Source organism: Dromiciops gliroides, chromosome 2 (assembly GCF_019393635.1).
Source record: "Dromiciops gliroides isolate mDroGli1 chromosome 2, mDroGli1.pri, whole genome shotgun sequence".
NCBI classification, from domain to species: Eukaryota; Metazoa; Chordata; class Mammalia; order Microbiotheria; family Microbiotheriidae; genus Dromiciops; species Dromiciops gliroides.
Window position 1 is genome coordinate 341,135,350 of NC_057862.1, and position 20,972 is coordinate 341,156,321.

General features: G+C 43.8%; 1 protein-coding gene across 3 annotated transcripts in view; it reads right to left on the bottom strand.

Annotated features, from left to right (window-relative positions):
- Window positions 1-20,972, bottom strand: part of LOC122744570 (rho GTPase-activating protein 7-like) — a 119,749-nt gene that overhangs the window by 37,943 nt on the left and 60,834 nt on the right. The window contains exon 1 of one of the 3 annotated variants that reach the window (XM_043990104.1): window positions 4,405-4,526. The exons of 1 other annotated variant lie outside the window; for it this stretch is intronic. In XM_043990104.1, the coding sequence (XP_043846039.1) occupies window positions 4,405-4,417 (13 nt within the window). In that variant the 5' untranslated portion in view covers window positions 4,418-4,526. Of the gene's footprint in view, window positions 1-4,404; window positions 4,527-20,972 lie in introns of those variants that run through there. One more of the 3 variants, XM_043990103.1, reaches the window with a different exon arrangement.

Below are 20,972 nucleotides of genomic sequence, written 5' to 3' on the forward strand. Positions count from 1 at the left end.
CCCATCGGTCTGTTTGCACCAGCTGCTCCACATACTTGGAGATGCTTTGCCTTCAACCTTTTAGGTTTCCCTGGCTTCCTTCCTTCAAGATTCAGCCCGACTCACCTTCTGCACAGGTTCCCCCTAGATTGCTAGTTCCTTCCTCCCAAAGGTGGTCTTGATGGTCTCTGTTTATGTTGTCTATGTAGCTAGTTATTTACATAGCATCTCTCCCATTAAAATATGCCCTCCTTGAAGGCAAAGACTATTTTTACCTTCATATCCGTAGTAATTAGCAGAGTGCCTGGCACAAAGTAAGCACTTACTAAATACTAATTGACTGACTAGCTAGGTGGCACAGTGAATAGAGTGCTGGGCCTGGAGTCAGGAAGATTCATTTTCCTGAGTTTAAATCTGGCCTCAGACACTTACTAGCTGTGTGATCCTGGACAAGTCATGTAAACTTATTTACCCCAGTTTTCTCATCTGTAAAATGATCTGGAGAAGGAAATGGCAAAGTACTCCAGTATCTGCCAAGAAAACCCCAAATCGGGTCACAAAGAATAACACAACTGAACAGCAACAGGCAGAAATGATGCCTCAGAGTACAGGAACCCCTGGCTCATCTTGCTCTTCTCTCCCTAAGCTACAGTTTATTGAGTCCCCTTATATATTATATTCCAGCTAATATAACCCTAAATAAATACTGTCAGTTTATTCAAAAATCAATCTATAGAACTATAGTCTTCACGATCCACTATAGACTGTGAATGTTATAAGATGCCAAGAAATTACTTCCTAATTTGCAAAGGTTCTCCTGATTTCACAGTCCAACATCTGTCCCTAAGAAATAGCATGACCTCTTATTCCTTATGGACAAAGCACTGCCTCTCCCCACCCTCTCCTCAGTATGATGTCACCAACACATTTAACATACCATCTGTATTTGACTCGCCCGGTTTCCACAGCACATTTTTAATCAGATAAGATAATGGCTGCTAAATCACACTGAAAACTGTAAGCACTGCCCAAATGCAAGGAATTGTTAGTAATCTCAGGCTGGTTTCTTAAACCACCAGCCATGTGTGCCTATAATCCCATAAATGTGGTTTTAATGTTACTCTGAGCCAAATGCAAACAGGGAGATCTGCTGGGGGAAAATGCAATGCAGATAGAAGCAGCATAGTGGGCTAGACCAGCAGCCACTTTCTTCCCTACAAAAGTATATTCAATGGCAGGGGAAACACAGAAATAGCTCAATGAGGACAGCCTTCTTCCGAAGGATGGATAGCCTCCTTTTTCGGTTTCTATTCCCTTCTCTCTTTGCCCTTTGCCCTTTCCCTACCTCCAGCATACACAAAGGTTTTCACCGAGTCAGCCATCTGTTCATGATCCAGTTTCTCACCTTCGACATGCCCTTCTGCAGATGCCAGCCTGGCCTCTGCAACTTTGCATGTGCTCACACATTCCCCTAAGTGGCACAAACATTAGAGAGTACAACCACCTCCAGCACTCTGGCCATAAATAAGAAAAATAGCCCCGGCCTTCGTCTGACACACTAGGGGGAACAGTTAAAAAAAAAAAAACACAAACACCCCTGCACACCTTTTATTTCATTGCTGAAAGTCTACCAAAGTAGGGCTCTAATTTCCAGTCTTATTCAGTTGCCTGGGGCATGGAGAGGTTAAGTGATTTGCCCAGGGTCACAAAGACAGTATTTGTCAATGGCACAAATTAAATCCAGGTCTTGATGTACTGGGCTATGATGCCTTAGGAATCATAGATTATTCATATTAATACTTCCTCATAGATGCCGTGTGATAAAGAGCTAGGGCTTTCTGATTTGTATTGACAAATTGCAGGTCCTAGGAGCTCATCTTTCTCTTAGGTCATTTAACATAAACTAGCCTTGCAATCCCAAAGGGAGGCCAGGCCAGCTCCCCACATGAGCTTGTCATTCCATAGACCCTAGGGATTGCCAGGCAAGAGAGAAGAAAGACAGAGGCAGAAACTAATGGCATAGTAAAGATACTATGAGAGGAAGCTAGCAAGATTATAGAATGGCAGAAATCAAGACAGATACAATGATAGAAATAGAAAAGAGATAGAAACAGACACAGAAGGAAGATTGGAAGAGGCAGAGTCGCATAAAGTGACAGCGTTACACAGTGAAAGGGAGAGTTACCCAGAACAACAGAGAAAGAGAGGGCCTAGAGAGGTGAAAATAGAACAGCTGGATTCCCTGAAAGCCTTCTGGATGACATTTGTGCTGGCACGGAGAATTCTTGACCTGAAGGGCCCCTTAATTATGAGTCCTTTCTCATGACTCACCAGAAACATCTTCCTTTCTGCCCCATACACACACACACACACACACACACACACACACACACACACACACGTGGCTACCTCTCTCCTAGAAGCTCCCTCAACAGACTCAAGGGTAGCTGCCAATAGAAAGCCCAAATGGAAAAAATCCCACCCAAATCCCTGCTAGAGATCCTGACTCAGCCTTGAAATCACTCTTCCTGACAAACCCCTAAGCCTAGCCCCTTTTTCCTCCCAAGGGCCACTCAGAAGCAAGCCTCTGTTCTGGTGAATGAGACAAAAACGTGGGTTCTGAATGACCACTGAGCTCAAGCTAGGACCACTAACAGGAACAAGTCTCAGTGTCTCACACAGGGAAGATGCAGCCCTTTGAAAGCAGTACTGCTCAGCTTCAGTCTGGAATGGTAAAGGAGTTAAGTTAACCTGCCTGAGGGAAAAGATGAATCTTCTCAAAGAGGAGTGAATACTTTCTCAAGGATTCATTTTTCATCATTGAATCCAACAAATACTTAAGTGTACACTGTGTGTAGAACACAGTGCAGAGGGCTAAAGGAAAGAAAGTCTTTGCCCAAAGGGAGTTTGATTTCCTCAAGGACACCGCCCCCCCACTCCCAACCTCCTCCCCATATTAGAAAGCCAATGGAAGGACTTCCTTAGCTCTGAGAAGGAGGTGAGAGGCACCGAGCACCCTGCAAAGAAGGGTTCTATTCAATTTGTAGTGAAGAGAACACAGGAGTGGCCAGGGAAATTGTAGAAAGGGGAAGAGTCCGAATGGTAGATCTGAAAGGGACCTTAGAAATCATCTAGGGGCAGCTAGGTGGTGCAGTGGACAAAGCACTGGCCCTGGATTCAGGAAGACCTGAGTTCAAAACCGAACTCAGACACTTGACACTTACTAGTTGTGTGACCCTGGGCAAGTCACTTAACCCTCATTGCCTCGAAAAACAAACAAACATATAAATCATCTAATCTAACCCCATCATTTGATTGAGGTAAATTGCCTTACTCTAGATGAGTTAGTAGAACATGGAGATTGCTTGACTCTAGTACAATGCTCTTTCCACCACACTAAGCAGCCTACCCTAGACAACTCCTCCCACTCCACAACAGTAGCAGCCAGATCATTTTTAATATGACACAAATCAAATACCAGGGAGTTGGATTTTTAAAACCGGGATTATTAAATTTTTTTTTCTGTCATGGACCTTTTGGTGGTCTGGTGAAAACTATGGACCCCTTCTCAGAATAATATTTTCAAATACATAAAATGCGTTAGAAAATTAATTATACTGAAATACATTTATAAAAATATTTTAAAATTCACAAACTTCGGGTTAAGAACTCCTGGACTAGACAGAAGAACCTCTGGATGATTTCTAAGACTCCACCCCCACCCTCCACCCCCCACCCCACATACCTTCTACCTTTAAATTCTTTCAATTCTATAACTTGGATTTGGCTTACTCTGCTTCCTTTCTGCAACAAACCTATCTCCCGGGACAGTCTCAAGATGATCCCAGGGAGATCACCACTTCCCACCCCATACCAAGGAAATAGGGCTCCACCCATACCCCATTGCCAAGCTGTTGCCCATGTGTGACTGAGCAAAGATTATCCTGGTTTTCAAGAGCCGATTCCCGACTCTGTCGACTCTGTAGTCCCCGACCCCTGGGCACTGACTGAAAGACTCCAGTTTTAGGAAGAGGCTTAGTGGAGGCTTGCGACTGAAAGTGAAGGAGGAGAAAGTAGGCAGTGCATGTCCATCTGTATTACACAGTTACCCAAGCACGTCCACTCTGGGCCTCATACATGCACAGGGTTTCCTCCCTCCAGTATTGTCGTTGCCCCCTCCCCCGTCCCCTTCCCACACACACACTCGGGGCCCTCCTGGGTCACAGAGACCGGGTTGCAGATTACTCTCGGTCAGGGCTGCACAGTTATAGATCGACCCTCCGGACTAAGGCTATACAGGTAATCCGCTGCACATGTTCGCACGTCCCACGTGTGCGCACTATAGCAACACTCTCATGATGCCCACCCTCCCCCCCTTCAGGCTCGAATGGCACCCCCCTCCCCACAACCGCTGCCCCAACTCACGGGTGACTATCATCTTGTCCCCTTCTCTATGGGCCAGTCAAATCCGCAACCCCAGCTACACAGGCTGGAGAAATGAACTGCGACTCGACCAGCCTGGGGAGCTCTCCAAACCTACTCCCACGACCTCTCAGCCAATCAGAAAGCAGGGAGAGGCAGAGGAGGGTGAGGCCACTATGCCCCCGCCCCTGCAGTCCCCCCCCCCCTTTACTCCTACTCGTTTAACTCCTTTGGCTTGATGCCAGGGCTGGGCGGGGTAGATGCTGACTGTGATCTCGAAGCAGCTCAGAGCCATCAGAGCGCACCCTAGCCTATCGGGCTCCAAGAATGGGGAATTGGGACTGGTGTGGGGGGAGGAGTCCCTCTCCTCCCACTCTCTCTTAACCAAAGTACCTCTTTCCTAGAGCAAGTGACAGGAGGCCTTTTCCCTCCAGGCCATCAAAATCACAGAACGTCAAAGTGAGAAGAGACCTCTCAGAACACATCTAGTCCAACCAGGACCTGAACAGCGATCATCTCTGCATAGTCCATACTCTACAAGTGGTCCATTCAGTATTCCCTTGGAAGACCCTCAGTGACTTACATACAGCTCACTCTCTCTTCAAGCCAGTTCATTCTGCTCATGGCCAGCTCTAAATAGGATAAAGTTGTTCTGTTCATATTTTTTTTTAAGTGAGGCAATTGGGGTTAAGTGACTTGCCTAGGGTCACAGCTAGTAAATGTTAAGTGTCTGAGGCTGGATTTGAACTCAGGTACTCCTGAATCCAGGACTGGTGCTCTATCTACTGTACCACCTAGCTGCCCCATTCTGTTCACATTTCACACCCCTCACATAGAACCAGTCTCCAGCCACTCCACAATGTCTATCCATTACTCCTAATCTTGTTCCTGGGGCTCAAAATAAAGTGAATGAATCCCTTTTCCCCAAATACTTGATTCAATCAATAGCCCCATCAGGGATCAAGCAGGAAAGTCACAAGGACAAATTTATGCACTTCTCTAGTGGCCCTGATCATCCAGATATGGCAGATATGCCTAATTAAACCCCCCCCCAAGGTATTTGTGTAAAAGCAGGTGTAAGGGGCAGCTAGGTGGTGAAGTGGATAGAGTACCAGCCCTGGAGTCAGGAGTACCTGAGTTCAAATCTGGCCTCAGACACTTAACACTTACTAGCTGTGTGACCCTAGGCAAGTCACTTAATCCCAATTGCCTCACTAAAAAAAAAAAAAAAAAGCAGGTGTCATTCATTTTTGCAGAGCCAGTGGATCTAGACATTATCCTTCCCATACATAGAGCTGTAATGACAGAAACACTGTCCAGAACCTACTACTCTCCTTCTAGGAACAGTCACGTCCCCAAGAGCCCAGGTCCCCAAGTAAAATGTTCAGGAATCAGACCTTCCTTCTTCCCTCTTTGGAAAAGAATTCTCCTACAGCACACTAAATCCCTCCCTCCCCTCTCCAGCCTCTCATCTACTCCTAACAATGATCAGCCTGACTCCCCCTATTGAGGTGGGTTGCTCTTCACCATCTAAGGAGAGGAGGAATCCTGGGACCCACCTTCCCTGCACCTTCTTCTGAGGGAAATAAAACATTCTGTAGAACAAATTTTAAAACTCTGGACTAAAAGTCAAGAGACCTGAATTCTAGGCCCAGTTCTGTTAGTCACTCAGAATGTAACCTTAAGTAAGCAGCTAGGTGTCAAAGAGGATGGAGTGCTGGGCCTGGAGTCTGGAAGGCTCATCTCCATAAATTCAAATCTGACCTCGGACATTTATTTAGCTACATGACCCTGGGCAAGTCACTTAACCCTGTTTGCCTCAGTTTCCTTATCTATAACATGAGCTGAAGAAGAAAATGCCAAACCACTCTAATATCTTTGCCAAGAAAACCCCAAATGGGGCAGCTAGGTGGCATAGTGGATAGAGCACCGGCCCTGGAGTCAGGAGGACCTGAGTTCAAATCTGGCCTCAGACACTTAACACTTACTAGCTGTGTGGCCCTGGGCAAGTCACTTAACCCCAATTGCCTCAAAAAAAAAAGAAAGAAAGAAAACCCCAAATGAGGTCACAAAGAATTGGATATGACTGAACAATCAGCAGCACCGCCACCATCACCTTAGGTGAATCAACTGATCTTAAATACATACACACACACACACACACACACACACACACATACACACACATACACACACACGCGCGTGCGCACAGAGGCCTTTTGTCTTTATGTAATGTGATTTCCCATCCCCACTCTTAGATTAAACCCACCTTGTTGGAAAGAAAAAATAAGCAAAAAACACCTGATACAGAAACCTTGCTTGACAAGGCATATTATATTCTGCTCTAGTAGTGCCCCCCCCCCAACCCATGTGAGAGGAGGTATTTTTGATATCTATTCTCCAGAACCAGCATTTATTTTTCCAATCAAGTCATCTCATCTTTCTAGGCCTCTGTCATATATAATGAGCTAATATAGTGTTGAGCACATAGTAAATGTTCAATAAAGCTTGCCAAATCATATATTATGATGATGATTGTTTTAAATATTGTTAAGGTCTAAAATTCTAGCTAGTCTGTCTAAAATATCTAATGAGTGGTCGCCAATAAATTATAAGCTTTAGCAAGAGTTAGACTTTTAAGCATTTATTAAGGAGAATAAGAATTTGGTAAAGAGAGAGAAAAAGGCCTAGATTTCTATCTATTAAAGGGAGAGCACATTTCTAGCTCCCTTCTTCACCAGAGTCCAGAGGAAAAGAGAGCGAGCCTGAGCGCCAGTCTCTTCCTTCCTCCTCCCACTAGCCCGCGTCACTTCCTGACTCCTGGTCTTGCCCTCAAAGACCTTCCCTTCATGGGCAGAACTCCTCTACAGTAAGTATCCAGCAGGTGGCGTTATTCCAATCGTTACAATATGAAAAATTTGAATGTCCATTTTGCCCCACTCTGGCTAGATTTCCAGCTCCCAACAATCCTTTTATCAGTTGTATGAGGGAACTTCTTTTTCATTTATTTATCTATTTTTAACATTCATTTTTTTTTGTTTTGTTTTGTTTTGTTTTTTGCAGGGCAATTGGGGTTAAGTGACTTGCCCAGGGTCACACAGCTAGTAAGTGTTAAGTGTCTGAGGCCAGATTTGAACTTAGGTACTCCTGAATCCAGGGCCAGTGCTTTATCCACTGCGCCACCCAGCTGTCCCCAACATTCATTTTTTTAAAAATTGAGTTCCAAATTCTCTCCCTCCTAACCTTCTCCCACCCATTGAGAAGACAAGTAATTTGATATCAATTATACATGTAAAGTCATGCAATACATATTTCTATATTAGACATGTTGCCAAACAATAACAATAAAAAGCAAGAAGCATGTAGGAAGTAATAAAAAAAGTATGCTTCGATTTAAGTTCCTTGGATCTCTCTCTAGAGATAAATAGCATTTTTCATCATGGGTCCTTTGGAATTTTCTTGGCTCATTGTATTGATCAGAGTAGTTAAATATTTTAGTTATAACTGTTACTGGGTACAATATTCTCTATCCTCTGCTCATTTGCATCAGTCTTCCCAGGTTTCTACGAGGGAACTTATTAAAGATGACCTGATAGGCTCTGGACTCTCAGTCAGTCCCCCACCTCTCCCCAGGCTAGATTCCTGACCTGCCTAACATGCCGATCAATACTATGGATATATCAGCTCTTGGAAAAGGCCAGCCCCAGGGTCAGGCCTGGGTAAGAGCTAACCAATGGACAAAACTCACAGAAGAATGTGCTGAAATCATCTTCTAACCAAGAATGGCTTGGAAGGTCAGAAGGAGGGAGCTGCTGTGCTGATACAGAAGTCGGGCCCAAGTTCACAGTCACCCTGACACAGATCCAATCTCAGGAAGTCCTCACTAGAGAAGGAGACCCCCAGAGCCTCTGAATCAGCTGAAGTTGATTAGTTCATCTGGAACTAAGCTCACAGTCTGGTGAGTGGGCTGAGCCCTGGGCAGGGGAGAGACTACAGGGGTCTATGCTGGTGCTAAGGCAGAACTTGGATTTTACACCCCTACTGAGAACCAGGAGGTAGGCTGGAGTAGCAGGGGCCCAGGTGGGGGAGGGGTACAGGCTTGTCAGAGCTAACAACCACAACACACAAAGCTGGTTGATTGGCAAATTGGTCTGGGGTCATCTAGGACCAGGAAACAGGCTGGGCCAGTGAAGAACCTGATTCTCCTTAATTCATACCACCTGGGACTTCTTAAGTTTGGGATACTGCAGCCTGGAAACAGTGCCCCACTTTAAGGGGCTAAAATTCTAGTAAAAGAAAGGCAAGATGAGCCGACAGAGAAAGGTGAGGACCATAGAAAGTTTCTTCAGTAACAAGGAAGACCAAGGAGCACCTTCAGAGGAAGATGTCAACATCAGGGCCCCTATATCTCAAGCTTCCAAGAAAAATATGAATTGGTCTCAGGCCATAGAGGTGCTCAAAAAGGACTTTGAAGATAAAATTAGAGAGGTAGAGGAAAAAATGGAAAGAGAAATGAGGGTGATGCAGGAAAGACATGAGAAAAAAGTCAACAGCTTGAAAAGTCAAATGGAAAAGGAGGTACAAAAGCTCTCTGATGAAAATAATTGCATAAGAATTAGGATTGAACAAATGGAAGCCAGTGACTTTATGAGAAACCAAGACACAATAAAGCAAATCCAAATGAATAAAAAAATAGAGGGCAATGTGAAATATCTTCTGGGAAAAACTGCCGACCTGGAAAATAGGTCCAGGAGAGATCATTTGAAAATTATTGGTTTACCTGAAAACCATGATCAAGGAAAGATCTTAGACACCATCTTCCAAGATATTCTCAGGGAAAATTGCCCTGAAATTCTAGAAGAAGCTAAAATAGAAATTGAAAGAATCCACCGATCACCTCCAGAAAGAGATCCCAAAAAGAAAACTCCTAGGGATATTATAGCCAAATTCCAGAGCTCTCAGGTCAAGGAGAAAATATTGCAAGCTGCCAAAAAGAAAGAATTCAAGTACTGTGAAGCCCCAGTCAGGATAGCACAAGATCTAGCAGCTTCTACATTAAAGAACCGGAGGGCATGGAATATGACATTCCAAAGGGCAAAGGAAATAGGATTACAACCAAGAATTACCTACCCAGCAAAACTCAGCATTATCTTTCAATGGAAAAAATGGGACTTTAATGAAAAAGAAGACTTTCAGATATTTGTGACAAAAAGACCTGAACTGAATGGCAAATTTGACTTTCAAATACAAGACTCTAGAGAACCATAAAAAAAAAAATTGGAGCTGGGGGACATACCTGGGGTCGTACAGTGGGCAACTGTCTTGTGTCTGAGGCCCGGTTTTGGCTGGGATCCCCCTGGGGTGATGATTTGTCCACTGTGTCACTTAGCTATATGATAATATCTTTAGGGTTAAATTGAGGGGTGAAGGGAATTCAATGGGGGAGGGGGAAGGGCAGAAGTGAAATCCTACATGAAAGTAACAGGAAAAGGCTTATGGAGTGGGGGAAGAGATAGGAGAGGAGTAGGGCAGTAAAGGAATTTTACATTCATCAGAAAAGGCTCAATGATCTTAAACTCATCAGAGCTGCCTCAAGGAGGGACTAACAGACACACCCAACTGGGTGGAGTAATCTATTTAATCTGGGCAGTAAATGAGCCTAACACTCATCAAAATTGGCTCAAAGACCTCAATCTCATTAGAATTGGCTCAAGGAGGGAATAATGTACACACTCAATTGGGTGGAGTAATCTCTCTAACCCTGCAGGAAAATAGATGGGGAAGGGGATAAAGAGAGAGGGGCAAAAGAAGGAAGGGCAGAGTTGGGGAGAGGGCAGAGTCGGGGAGGGGACAGACAGAAGCAAATCCCTTTTGAAGAGTGATAGGATGAAAGAAGATGGATAATAGAATAAATATCATGGGGAAGGGAATAGGATGGAAGGGAAACAGTTAACAATAGTAATCATGAAAAAGAGAAAAGGGGGAAAAATTGTACAAAAAATATTTATAGCAACTCTTGGTGGAAGCTAAGAATTGAGAATCAAGGGAATGTCCATCAATTGAGGAATGATGGGAAAAGCTGTGTTATATGATTGTAGTGGAATGGTCTTGTGCTACAGGAAATGACAAACAGGATGATCCCCGAAAAACCTTGAAAGACCAATGAACATTGATGTATAGTGAAGTGAGCAGAGCTGAGAGTACATTGTGCGTGGGTGACAGCAGTATTGTTCAATGAGCAATTGTCAATGAATTAAACTACTCTCAGCAATGCAATGATCCAAGACAATCCCAAGGAACTGATGAGGAAGCTTACTATTCACCCCTATGGAAAGAACTGATAAAAATAACCTGATTGTGATCTTGGGGGGGGGGGGGAGGAAAGGGAGGGAGGGAGAAAAATTTGGAACTCTAAATCTTATGAAAAGGAATGTTGAAAACTACCCTTACATGTAAATGGAAAATAAATAAATGTTTGTTGCTAAAAAAAAAAAAGAGCTAACCAATGCTCTACACGGAAAAATCAAATGGATTGCCTTCAGAGGTAATATGTTCCCCTCCACTAAAGGTGTTCAAGGGGAGGGTAGATGTTTGGGATACTGCAGAAATCCAGGTACAAGGAGATAAGGGTCTGCACCAGGATCTCAGCAGTGTCAGAGCAGAGAGAAGGGGATAGATATGAGAGATACTATAAGACAAGACTTAGCAACAGATTGGATATGGGCAGGTAAAGATGACACCTAGGCTGCAAGCCTGGGTGACCAAGAGGTTGGTGGCACCCTTCTCCCTCTCCACATTCCTATTTAGGGACAGTTCAGACTAGATGTCCTCCAGAGAACCTTCCAACTCTGAGATTTAGTGATGCTACAAATGTTGTTTTTCTAAAATTGGGAAGAAGGCTCGAGTCAGCTTCAGGGACACCTCAAACTCCCACATGATAACCGGAATCAATTTTTATTTTTCAGCAAGTGTTGGGGTTTGTTTTTGTTTCATTTATTTAAATTTTAAAACAGCAAATTGTTCCTCAAACCTCACCCTGTCTAGACCCACATGCCTCTGATCCTTCTCAATCATGCACCATCCTTACCTTGGGGACATGATGTATATGTTACATGGGCTTCCTGTCCTTGTTCAATATTCCTTCAGAATTTTCTATGTCTTAATTGTATCTATTTGTATCAGGATGGGACTCCCAAGGAGCAATGGGACATGTGCTGTGAGGGGAACCTTCTCTGTACTTTTCTTTTTCTTTTTTTGCGGGGCAATGAGGGTTAAGTGACTTGCCCAGGGTCACACAGCTAGTAAGTATCAAGTGTCTGAGGCCAGATTTGAACTCAGGTCCTCCTGAATCCAGGGCTGATGCTTTATCCATTGCGCTACCTAGCTGCCCCCTGTCTGTACTTTTCTAAGGGCACATCCTTTACCTTGTGCTGAAGCTGGGAGAGACAGACAGAGAGATAGACACCACCAACTTCCAAGTCACCCAAGCTTACAATCTGAGTCATCTACAATTCCTCTCATCTGCCCATATCCAATCTATTGGCAAGTCCTGTTGATTTTACCTTCATAGCATCTCTCATATATATGTATATATATATATATATATATATATATATATATATATATATATATATATATTCCCTTTTCTCTCTTGACACTGCCACAACCCTGGGGCAGGCCTTCAATTCCTTGAGTCTAGACTACTGTAACAAGCTGCTGGTTGGTCGGCCTGCCACAAGTCTACTGCAATCCGTCCTAAAGTGCAGTTCTGATTATACCACACACACCACCACCACTACCACTACCACTCAATAAACTCCAGTGGCTCCCTATTACCTCCAGAATCAAATACAAAATTTTCCATTTGGATTCTAGGCCCTTCATAACCTGACCTTCTCCTACCTTTCCAGTCTTACACCTTTCACCTGGCCATGTACACTTCAGTCCAGTGATGTTGGCCCTCTGTGTTATTCCTCCCATAAGACATTACATCACCTGACTCACAACATTGTTCCTGGCTATTCCCCACACATGGGATTCTCTCCCTCTTCATCTCTGCCTCCTGGCTTCCCTATTTTCTTTCCTTCAAGTCCCAGCTAAAATCATACCATTTCTAGGGGAAGCTAGGTGGCGGCTCTGGACTCAGAAGGACCTGAGTTCATATCCAGTTTCAGACACTTAACACTTACTAGCTGTGTGACCCTGGGCAAGTCACTTAACCCCAATTGCCTCACCAAAAAAAAATAAAAATCATACCATCTCCAAGAAACCTTTCCCAAGTCCCCTTAATTCTAATGACTCCCTTCTTTTGATTATTTCCAATTTATCCTGGATATAGGTTGTCAGTCCATATATGTTTTCATGTTATCTTCCCTATTAGATTGTAAACTCCATAATTGCAGGGACTGGCTTTTGCCTTTCTTTGTCTTCCAGGGTGCTTAGCACAGTACCTGGCACATAGTAGGTGCTTAATACATTTTTGTTGTCTGACTGACCTGAACTGAACCTTAAATGTAAGTAAGGGGGCAGCTAGATGGCGCAGTGGATAAAGCACCAGTCCTGGATTCAGGAGGACCTGAGCTCAAATCTGGCCTCAGACACTTGACACTCACTAACTGTGTGACCCTGGGCAAGTAATTTAACCCTCATTGCCCCACCAAAAAAAAAAAAAGGTAAGTAAGGATTCTGAGCAATGAAAGTGAGGGGGGAGCATAGGGGAGTAAAGGTGAGGGAGATGGAGGGGCACAGTTCATGCAAATTCTGGAGGTCAGAGATAGAATATCAAGTTGGAAAAATAGCTCTAATCATCTTGTTGGGTGGAATTTAGATCTTATGACTAACAGTAGCATGGAAAAAGTCTGGCACAGTAGTGAAGGCCTTTAAATGTCCATTTGAAGTTCCTTTTGAGAAAGGAGTAAGAAAGAAGCTTGAGAGAAAGATATTCTTGGGGCATAACTGACCTAATTAGGATAAAAGATTTAGAAGTGGAAGGTACAACAGAGGGTGTCAAGTTCAAATCTAAACTCTTTATTTTACAGATGAGGAAATGGAGTCTCAGAGAGATGAAAGGTCTTATTTTTAATTATTCTGACAGCTTTTATAAATGAAAAGGGATGGGAGATGAAATATCTTACCCAAGGTCACACAGGGAGTAAGCAGCACAGTGAGCTTTTGCATGTTACAATGCAAAGTCTGGCCCTGAATGTCAAAAGCTATCTGGCTTTTTTCTTCCCTTTCCCAGTTTAGACGAATGTTTCTACTCTTTCTCCTGTAAGCATCTTGAAGGCTAGAGCTTTTAAAATGGACATTTATGTCCTTAGGGCCTGTCTGCTAATGTGGCAGACAGTCAATGTTAAGGCCTTAGTGGGAAAGAGAAAGAAAGAGAAAGAGACTGAGAGAGAGGGAGAGACAGAGGAAAAGGGAGAGACAGAGGGCGAGGGAGACAGGGAGAGAGAGAGACAGGAGAGAGACAGAGAGCAAGGGAGAAATAGTGTGACGGAGACAAATTGTAGAGAAATTGAGCTCTGAGTGTGCTGTATGTCTGATTTACACATGCAAATTTGGGCACAATAATAATAACTCACATTTTTTATTATAGAGAGTTTTAAGGTTTGCAAAGCACTTTACAAATGGTATCTCCTTTTATCCTCAGAGCAGTCCTAGGAGGTAGGTGCTATTACTATCTCTCTCTTACAGATGAAGAAACCAAGGTGGAGAGAGATTATGTGACTTGCCTAGTCACATCACTAGTAAGTGACTGGAGGCAGGACAGCAACAATAACAGCATATATATATATATATATATATATATATATATATATATATACACACATACACACACATATATACATATACACATATATGTATAAACACACATGTTACTTGAAAGTTTGTAAAGTCAGGTCTTCCTAACTCTTACTACCTATAAAACCTTGGGAGAGGCACTTAACCTCTGTGTGCCTCAGTTTCCTCATCTTTAAAATGAAAGTTTGACTAGATGGCCATGAAGTTCCTTTCAAGTTTCTCTGAGATCTGATCTCTCTGTGATACAAGAAAAAGGTTTTTCCTCTTTCTTAGTCTTCCTAGCACCCTGAGGTAACCAGTCTAGATTAACTTTTGTTCTTCCTTTCTTCTTCAAACAACATCAGCCAGATCAAGCCCTAGACATTTCAGAGCCCAGAGGAGCTGGCTTCCTTTAATGGATGGCCAAATTCACCAGGAACTAGGTGGCATAGTAGATAAAACACCAGGCTTGCAATCAGGAAGACCTGAGTTCAAATCTACCCTAAGACATTTACTAGCTGTGTGACCTTGGGCAAATCACTTAACCCTGTTTGCCTCAGTTTCCTCACTGCAAAATGAGATGGAGAAGGAAATGGCAAACCACTCTAGAGTTTTTACTCCAAATGGGTCACGAAGAGTCACACATGATTGAAATGACTGAACGACAACAAAGTCAACATTCCATCCTCTTACTGAGGTTGGCTCTTAGCAGACAGGGTTATGAACAAGGTAAGCAGGGCATGAATATGTCACTAAGCAACTTGTACCATTACCAGGTCTTCGGACAACATACCCATGCCACCTTCCCCCCCAAATCTTCTTCTACCTAGCCAAGAAGGAAATGGCTCCCAGGGACCCATAGGCATCATTAAGTTAACCCCTCCTTCTTTGTCAGAGACTCCTGTGCCCTTCCCTATAGTAAAAACATTGCACTGATTCTTCCCAAATGAGATTGAAAACCCTTTCATCCTGCATCTTGGCCCACACTTGCTAGTGGAACTGTGAGAAGTCTTTTCATGATGCTGGTGACCTCTTCAATCATCTAATTAATGGAGGCTAAAATGATTCAGTAGGGAAAGCAATGGCTCTGGAGTCAGAAGATCCTGCATCTGCCACTTCCTATGTGACTTTAAGCAAATAATTTAATATTTTTAACTGTGTTTCCTCATCTATAAAATAAGGGAATGGGATTATATGGGCTCAAGGGTTTGCGGTTTTTTTCCAGCTCTAGATCTAGGCACATAGTAGGTGCTTAATAAATGCTTGTTGATTGATTCCCCAGAAGGCATTGCTAGAAGGAAACAATCCCCATAGGATTTTTTAGGGTGGTGGTGGGGAAAGGATTCACATAAAATCTTAACCAATACTTCAACATTGCTATAAAACTAAGCTGTGACCTAAGAGTAGAGAGTCCAACAGAAAGCAGGGCCACCCCCGATTTCCCCCAAAAGAGGATTACCCCTAGAGATCTAGGATGTTGGGCTTCTCAGTGAAACAAAGCCTCTAGCCTTTTTTGGGGTTGGTTTCCTGCCTTCCTCTACGGGTGGCCCTTTCCCCCAGAGAACAGGCTGGAGCCCAGGACCCTGCCCACACTCTCTGCTGGGGCCCATTGGTGAATCGTTTTCATTCCTTTCCCATGATTATATTGCCTGGGAGACTAGCAGGAGACTGAGAGAAGAGGGTCCCTGACCCCTGAAGGAATGCACCAGGCCAAGGAATCCCCACTACTCCTGTCCTTATCTGAAGGGTAGCATCCACACCATACTCAGCTCCTTACAGTAGGAAGGCGGAAACTTTCCCTTTTGCTTAAAGCCCTACTTCCAAATGGCCCCAAATGATAGTTCCTTAACCTTTCCCCAACCTGTCTTCCTCATCCTCAATCTCCTCTATGCTCCCCTGACACTAGACAAGAGATTCTTACCTTTTTTGGGTGTGTGTCATGGACCCCTTTGCCAGTCTGGCAAAGCCTAGGGACTCTACCTCAGAATAATGTTTTTAAGTGCCCCAAATAAAATACACAGTATTATAGAGAAAACTGATTTTGTTGATACAGTAATCAAAATATATATTTTAGTCTTAAGTTTCTTTTCTTTTTTGCTTTTTTTTTACTTTAAATTTAATTTTAGTTCCAAATTCTCTCCTTCCCCCACCCATTGAGAAGGCAACTATCAAAACATAAAAAAAAAAAACCAAACATGTTCTGCCCTCACCCTACCCAAGCTAAGAAACCCTGATATAGAGCCTAGACATGGAAAAATTTGTGTCCAGACACCCACATTGGCTTCTGAAAGGAGAAATAGAACGAGTGAGCTAGATGTGGCCAGTGGGAAGAGGACTTCCCAACCCTCCACTATATTCCCCTACCACAGCACTGAGACCAGGTCTACCTTTGGACCTCCTATAGTCAAAGGGCTGTTCACATAGGAGGGCAGTGTGGATGCTTTTTCAAGGTGTACCTGTGAGACAGAGAGAGAGACCGAGAGAAACGCCTCTGAAACAAGTACGTTACCCTCCCCTTCACTTTCTCACCAGGAGAAGATCCTGTCCCAGTAATTTAGAGAAGTGAGAGAGTAGGTGTCTTTTCAATAAATATTTCACCTTACCCTGCACTCAGAAGAAGGGAAGTTCTAGTTTAGGTGAGTTTTCTAGCCTTGTTTTCCAGCCTGGAGAGACCCATGGTTTTGTAATAATTGTGAGAATTGTGTATGGAAACAAAATTCCCAACCAAGACTGTATGGGAGAGCCATTGGTCTCCCTTCCCTGTCTGTCCTCACCCACCTTTTATAAAACTGAGAATACTTACTAAAAAAAAAAAAAAGAATTATATTTGCTTTCTAGGTCAGGAGATAGAACTACCAGGGAGGCCTTAGCATTAGGCTGCCCTGTGTAAGGGTAGGGATAATCCCTGGGAAGAGAGGATGTATCAGCATCTTAGTGAGATGGCCCAGTATAAAAGTGTGTTGGGTTTGGAGACAGAGAATCTGGGTTCAAATTTGGGTTCTGCTACTTATTTCCTGTGTGATCTTGGGCAGGTAATTTAACACCCTGGTCCTCCCTCAGTTTCCTTACCTACAAAGTAGGGAGGTCTGATGAGATCAGATGAGCTCGGAGATTCCTTCTACCTCCAAACCTATGAGCCTGTGAATACTTACAGAAGATTCCATTAAGCCAAGTGATCATCCTTTTCAGCTTTCAGACACAAAAAAGTGACACAGTAGTGAGAGCCTGGCTGGAGCTTCTAAAGTTGCTGGGGTATTAACAAAGAGCAAGCACCACCCCTCCCCATCCCCCAGTGCCCCTTGACTCAGAGAGCTCACATCATATAGGACTGGAATTCCAGGGAGAAGCCGGATCTTACTGCCTGGATCCCACCCTATCGCTAGTGTTTACCCACTGGCCCCAATCTGGGCAGTGACCTCTGTAGATGGGGCCCCAGCAGGAAGGTGGCCCTTAGTGACCTCAGCTTCCCAGGAGCAGTTATTCAGCTCCCTTGAGAGGAGAGCCTTGGTTGGGGGGCTGGTGGGAAGTGTTGTGATAATTACTTTGTTCTTTCCACAAAAGATGGGGTAAATATCTTCCTTTCTCTTCCAGCAAGCAATAATAATTTTCCTTTTTCATCCTTCCCCAATTTTCATTACTTTGCTCACTGGGATGGTCTCTTCCTGTTGTCCAAACCTCTTTCCCAAATGCAGAAATTGTTTGGTGCAGGGGTTGGGATTTAGGAAGGAACAATGCCGAATAGCTTCATTTATGCCCTTGGATGAACTGGAGGACCTTGGGCAAGTCACTTAACCTCCTTAGAGTTAGGTTCCATTTCCCAACTGCAAAATATGAGGGTTGTCCTAGATCAGACAATTTCTCTACAATCTCTCTCTGTCACACTCTCTCTCTCAGAGTCAGAATATCAAATAATCTGGACAACTTGGGAAATGAATTTATAATATCAAATCATAACATCCTGTATGTTAATAATATAATATCATGTAACTTCAGTGCCTTAAGCTTCTCTCTAAGAGCATAAATTGCCGAGAAGGCGACAATTTGTGTGGGCAGAGAAAGTTCCTTCCTTGGAGCACCCTGTACCAATGGATCCATCGATTTAAGAGAAGATTGGAGGTTTGGTTTTAGAGAAGATTAGACATAGACAGTAAAAGGGAAAGAGGATCAGGCCTGGAGCCAAGAGAACAGGGTTCAAATTCCACTCTCAATATAAAGCAAGAAGGGATCTAGGAGATCCTCTTGTCTGAACCCCCCATTTTTATTTTATTTTATTTTATTTTTTGTGGGGCAATGAGGGTTAAGTGATTTGCCCAAGGTCACACAGCTAGTAAGTGTCAAGTGTCTGAAACTGGATATGAACTCAGGTCCTCATGAATCCAGGGTCGGTGCTTTATCCACTGCTGCCCCACCCCCCCATTTTAAAAATGAGGACAGAAAGTAGTCTAGCGACTGAGAAATAAGAAACACACATTGAGATGGCGTTGTAAAGTTTACAAAACACTTTCATCACAACAGCACCACAACTCATCCAGTGAGACAGGTAGCAAAAGTATTTTCATTTGCATTACAGATGTAGAAACCAAGTCTCAAAAAGGTTCAATAACAGGTCCATGGTTTGATCACCAGTAAGTATCGTGGCTGTAATTCAAACCCAGGTCTTTCCATTATACCATACTAATCTCTAATGGTGGAATTCAAGCCAAAGAGATGACATTTAATAGGGGGAAAATAAAGTCCAGCAATTGGGTCCAAACTATTCATTCTCTAAGTCCCAGTGGAAGAAATGTGGTCCAACAGTAGCCATTTATGTGAAAAAGACAGGGATTGTTTCAATGAGTCAACAGCTTGACAGGACTGCTTAAAAAAACCAACAAACAACTAATTTAATCTCAGGTTGCATTCAAGGAATATAATAGTCACATTGTGCTCTGCACTAGTCAGACAACATCTGTACTGTCACATCTAGTACTGAAAGCCACACTTCAAGGAGGAGGTTGATAAACTACAAGGAGCCCAGAAGAGTGAGAACAATGAAAAGGTCTGGAAATGACATCATCTGACAACTCACCAAAGCAACCAGAAATATTTCATCTTGGAGAAGAATTAGAGGGGATGCGATAGCAACCTCAAATATTTGAAGATCTGTCATATGGGGAAATGATTAGATTTATTCCCTGCTGTTAGAGTTGGTGAGAGTTACAGGGTGAGACCAATGGGTGAAAGGTATAGAGAAATTTTCAGCTCCTTCCACTAGTGCTGGAAAGGTTAAAGCCCAGTACAAGGTGAGGCTTGTGAGTGATAAATGCTAAAGATAACAATGGGTAGTTAGGTGGTGCAGTGAGTAGAGTGCCCAGCCTGGAGTCAGGAAGATTCATTTTCCCGAGTTCAAATTCCTGACCCAGTTTGGGGTTTTCTTGGCAAAGATATTAGAGTGATTTGCCATTTCCTTGTCTAGCTCATTTTACAGATAAGGATACTGAGGCAAACAGGGTTAGGTAACTTGCCCAGAGTCGCACAGCTAGGAGATGAGTCTTCCTGACTCCAGGCCCAGTGCTCTCCACTGCACCATTTAGCATTCTTCTATTGCCTGCAGATGCATAAACATTTCTAAGTACTTTTCTCTAGTCATTTAACCTCTCTGTTCCCCAGATAGTGTTCTAAGACTCTAAACTGCCAAGAAGATGCTGAGCTGTGTTGTTGGAGGGAGCTTCCTCACCTGGGAGTAATCTGTGCCAGGAAATGACAGGTCTAATCCCTGTCCCTATAGAGGTGTGCATATGGCAATGTGAATGTAGGACATTGCACTGGTAAAGAGAAACTCCTCACCGGGAGCTCCCTACAGCAAAGAAAACACATAATAAATGTATGTAATGAGTGTGGCTATGGGCTCACATATATGCTTCGATAGATGTAAACACATTTGTGATCCTCTGAGTGAGTGTGTTGTGGGTCAGATGGGGACTGGGTGGAGGCTCAGCCCCATCCCCATCTCCACTCTCTCATCCACACCCCAGACCCCACTAAAGAGGCTCCAGATTTCATCCAAGACTTCCAAGTGGCTGGAAGCCAACAGATGTAGTCATGGCTTATTAAAAAACAGCCCTCAACATACTTTCACTCCCATGTCATTGGAAGAATTCCCATGTAAACTTGTAACCACCACAGATCCCCCAGATGTGTGGCTGCTTCAGCGCACCTTCCTCTCTCCCCCAGAACAGCTGCGTCCCAAGGACCTGGATTAGTGTTGTCATCTGGCTGGGTTACTGAAGCTCGTGGAGCCTGCCTGCCCCAGCTCAGCATCAGAGCCCCCCAGGGTCCAGGGCAGTGGACCGGCCTCTAGAACCTTTCAACAACACATTCAGCAAGGCTGGCTGGAAGGTGGGAAGTATCCTAGTGGCCAGGGGGACTCTTTTGATGCAGCTTCCAAATCCTTCACAAACCAAAGTAATCCCCTCTGTGTCCATGGCCCCAGGAGAGCTGCTCTCAACATCTGTCCCAGATATCTCTTCAATAAACCCTAAGCTCTCATTCTGGCTCTGTCTGTCCTCCAGCTTTCAGGAGGAGGCATTGCCTCGCAGCAACCTCCTGTCCAGAACCCAGCCAAGTCCTCTGACTTGCTTTTGTGTTTTTACAAGTTATTTGGGAAGAATCCCTTGCACCAGTTCCTTAGGGAGCCCTAAAGGCAGAACACCAGCAAAAAAGTGCCCCAGCAATTGTACATCCCACAAAGGTAAGAGCAGGAATCAGTGTTGTGTGTGCCAAGGAATACCTTTGTATCCCAGCAACTC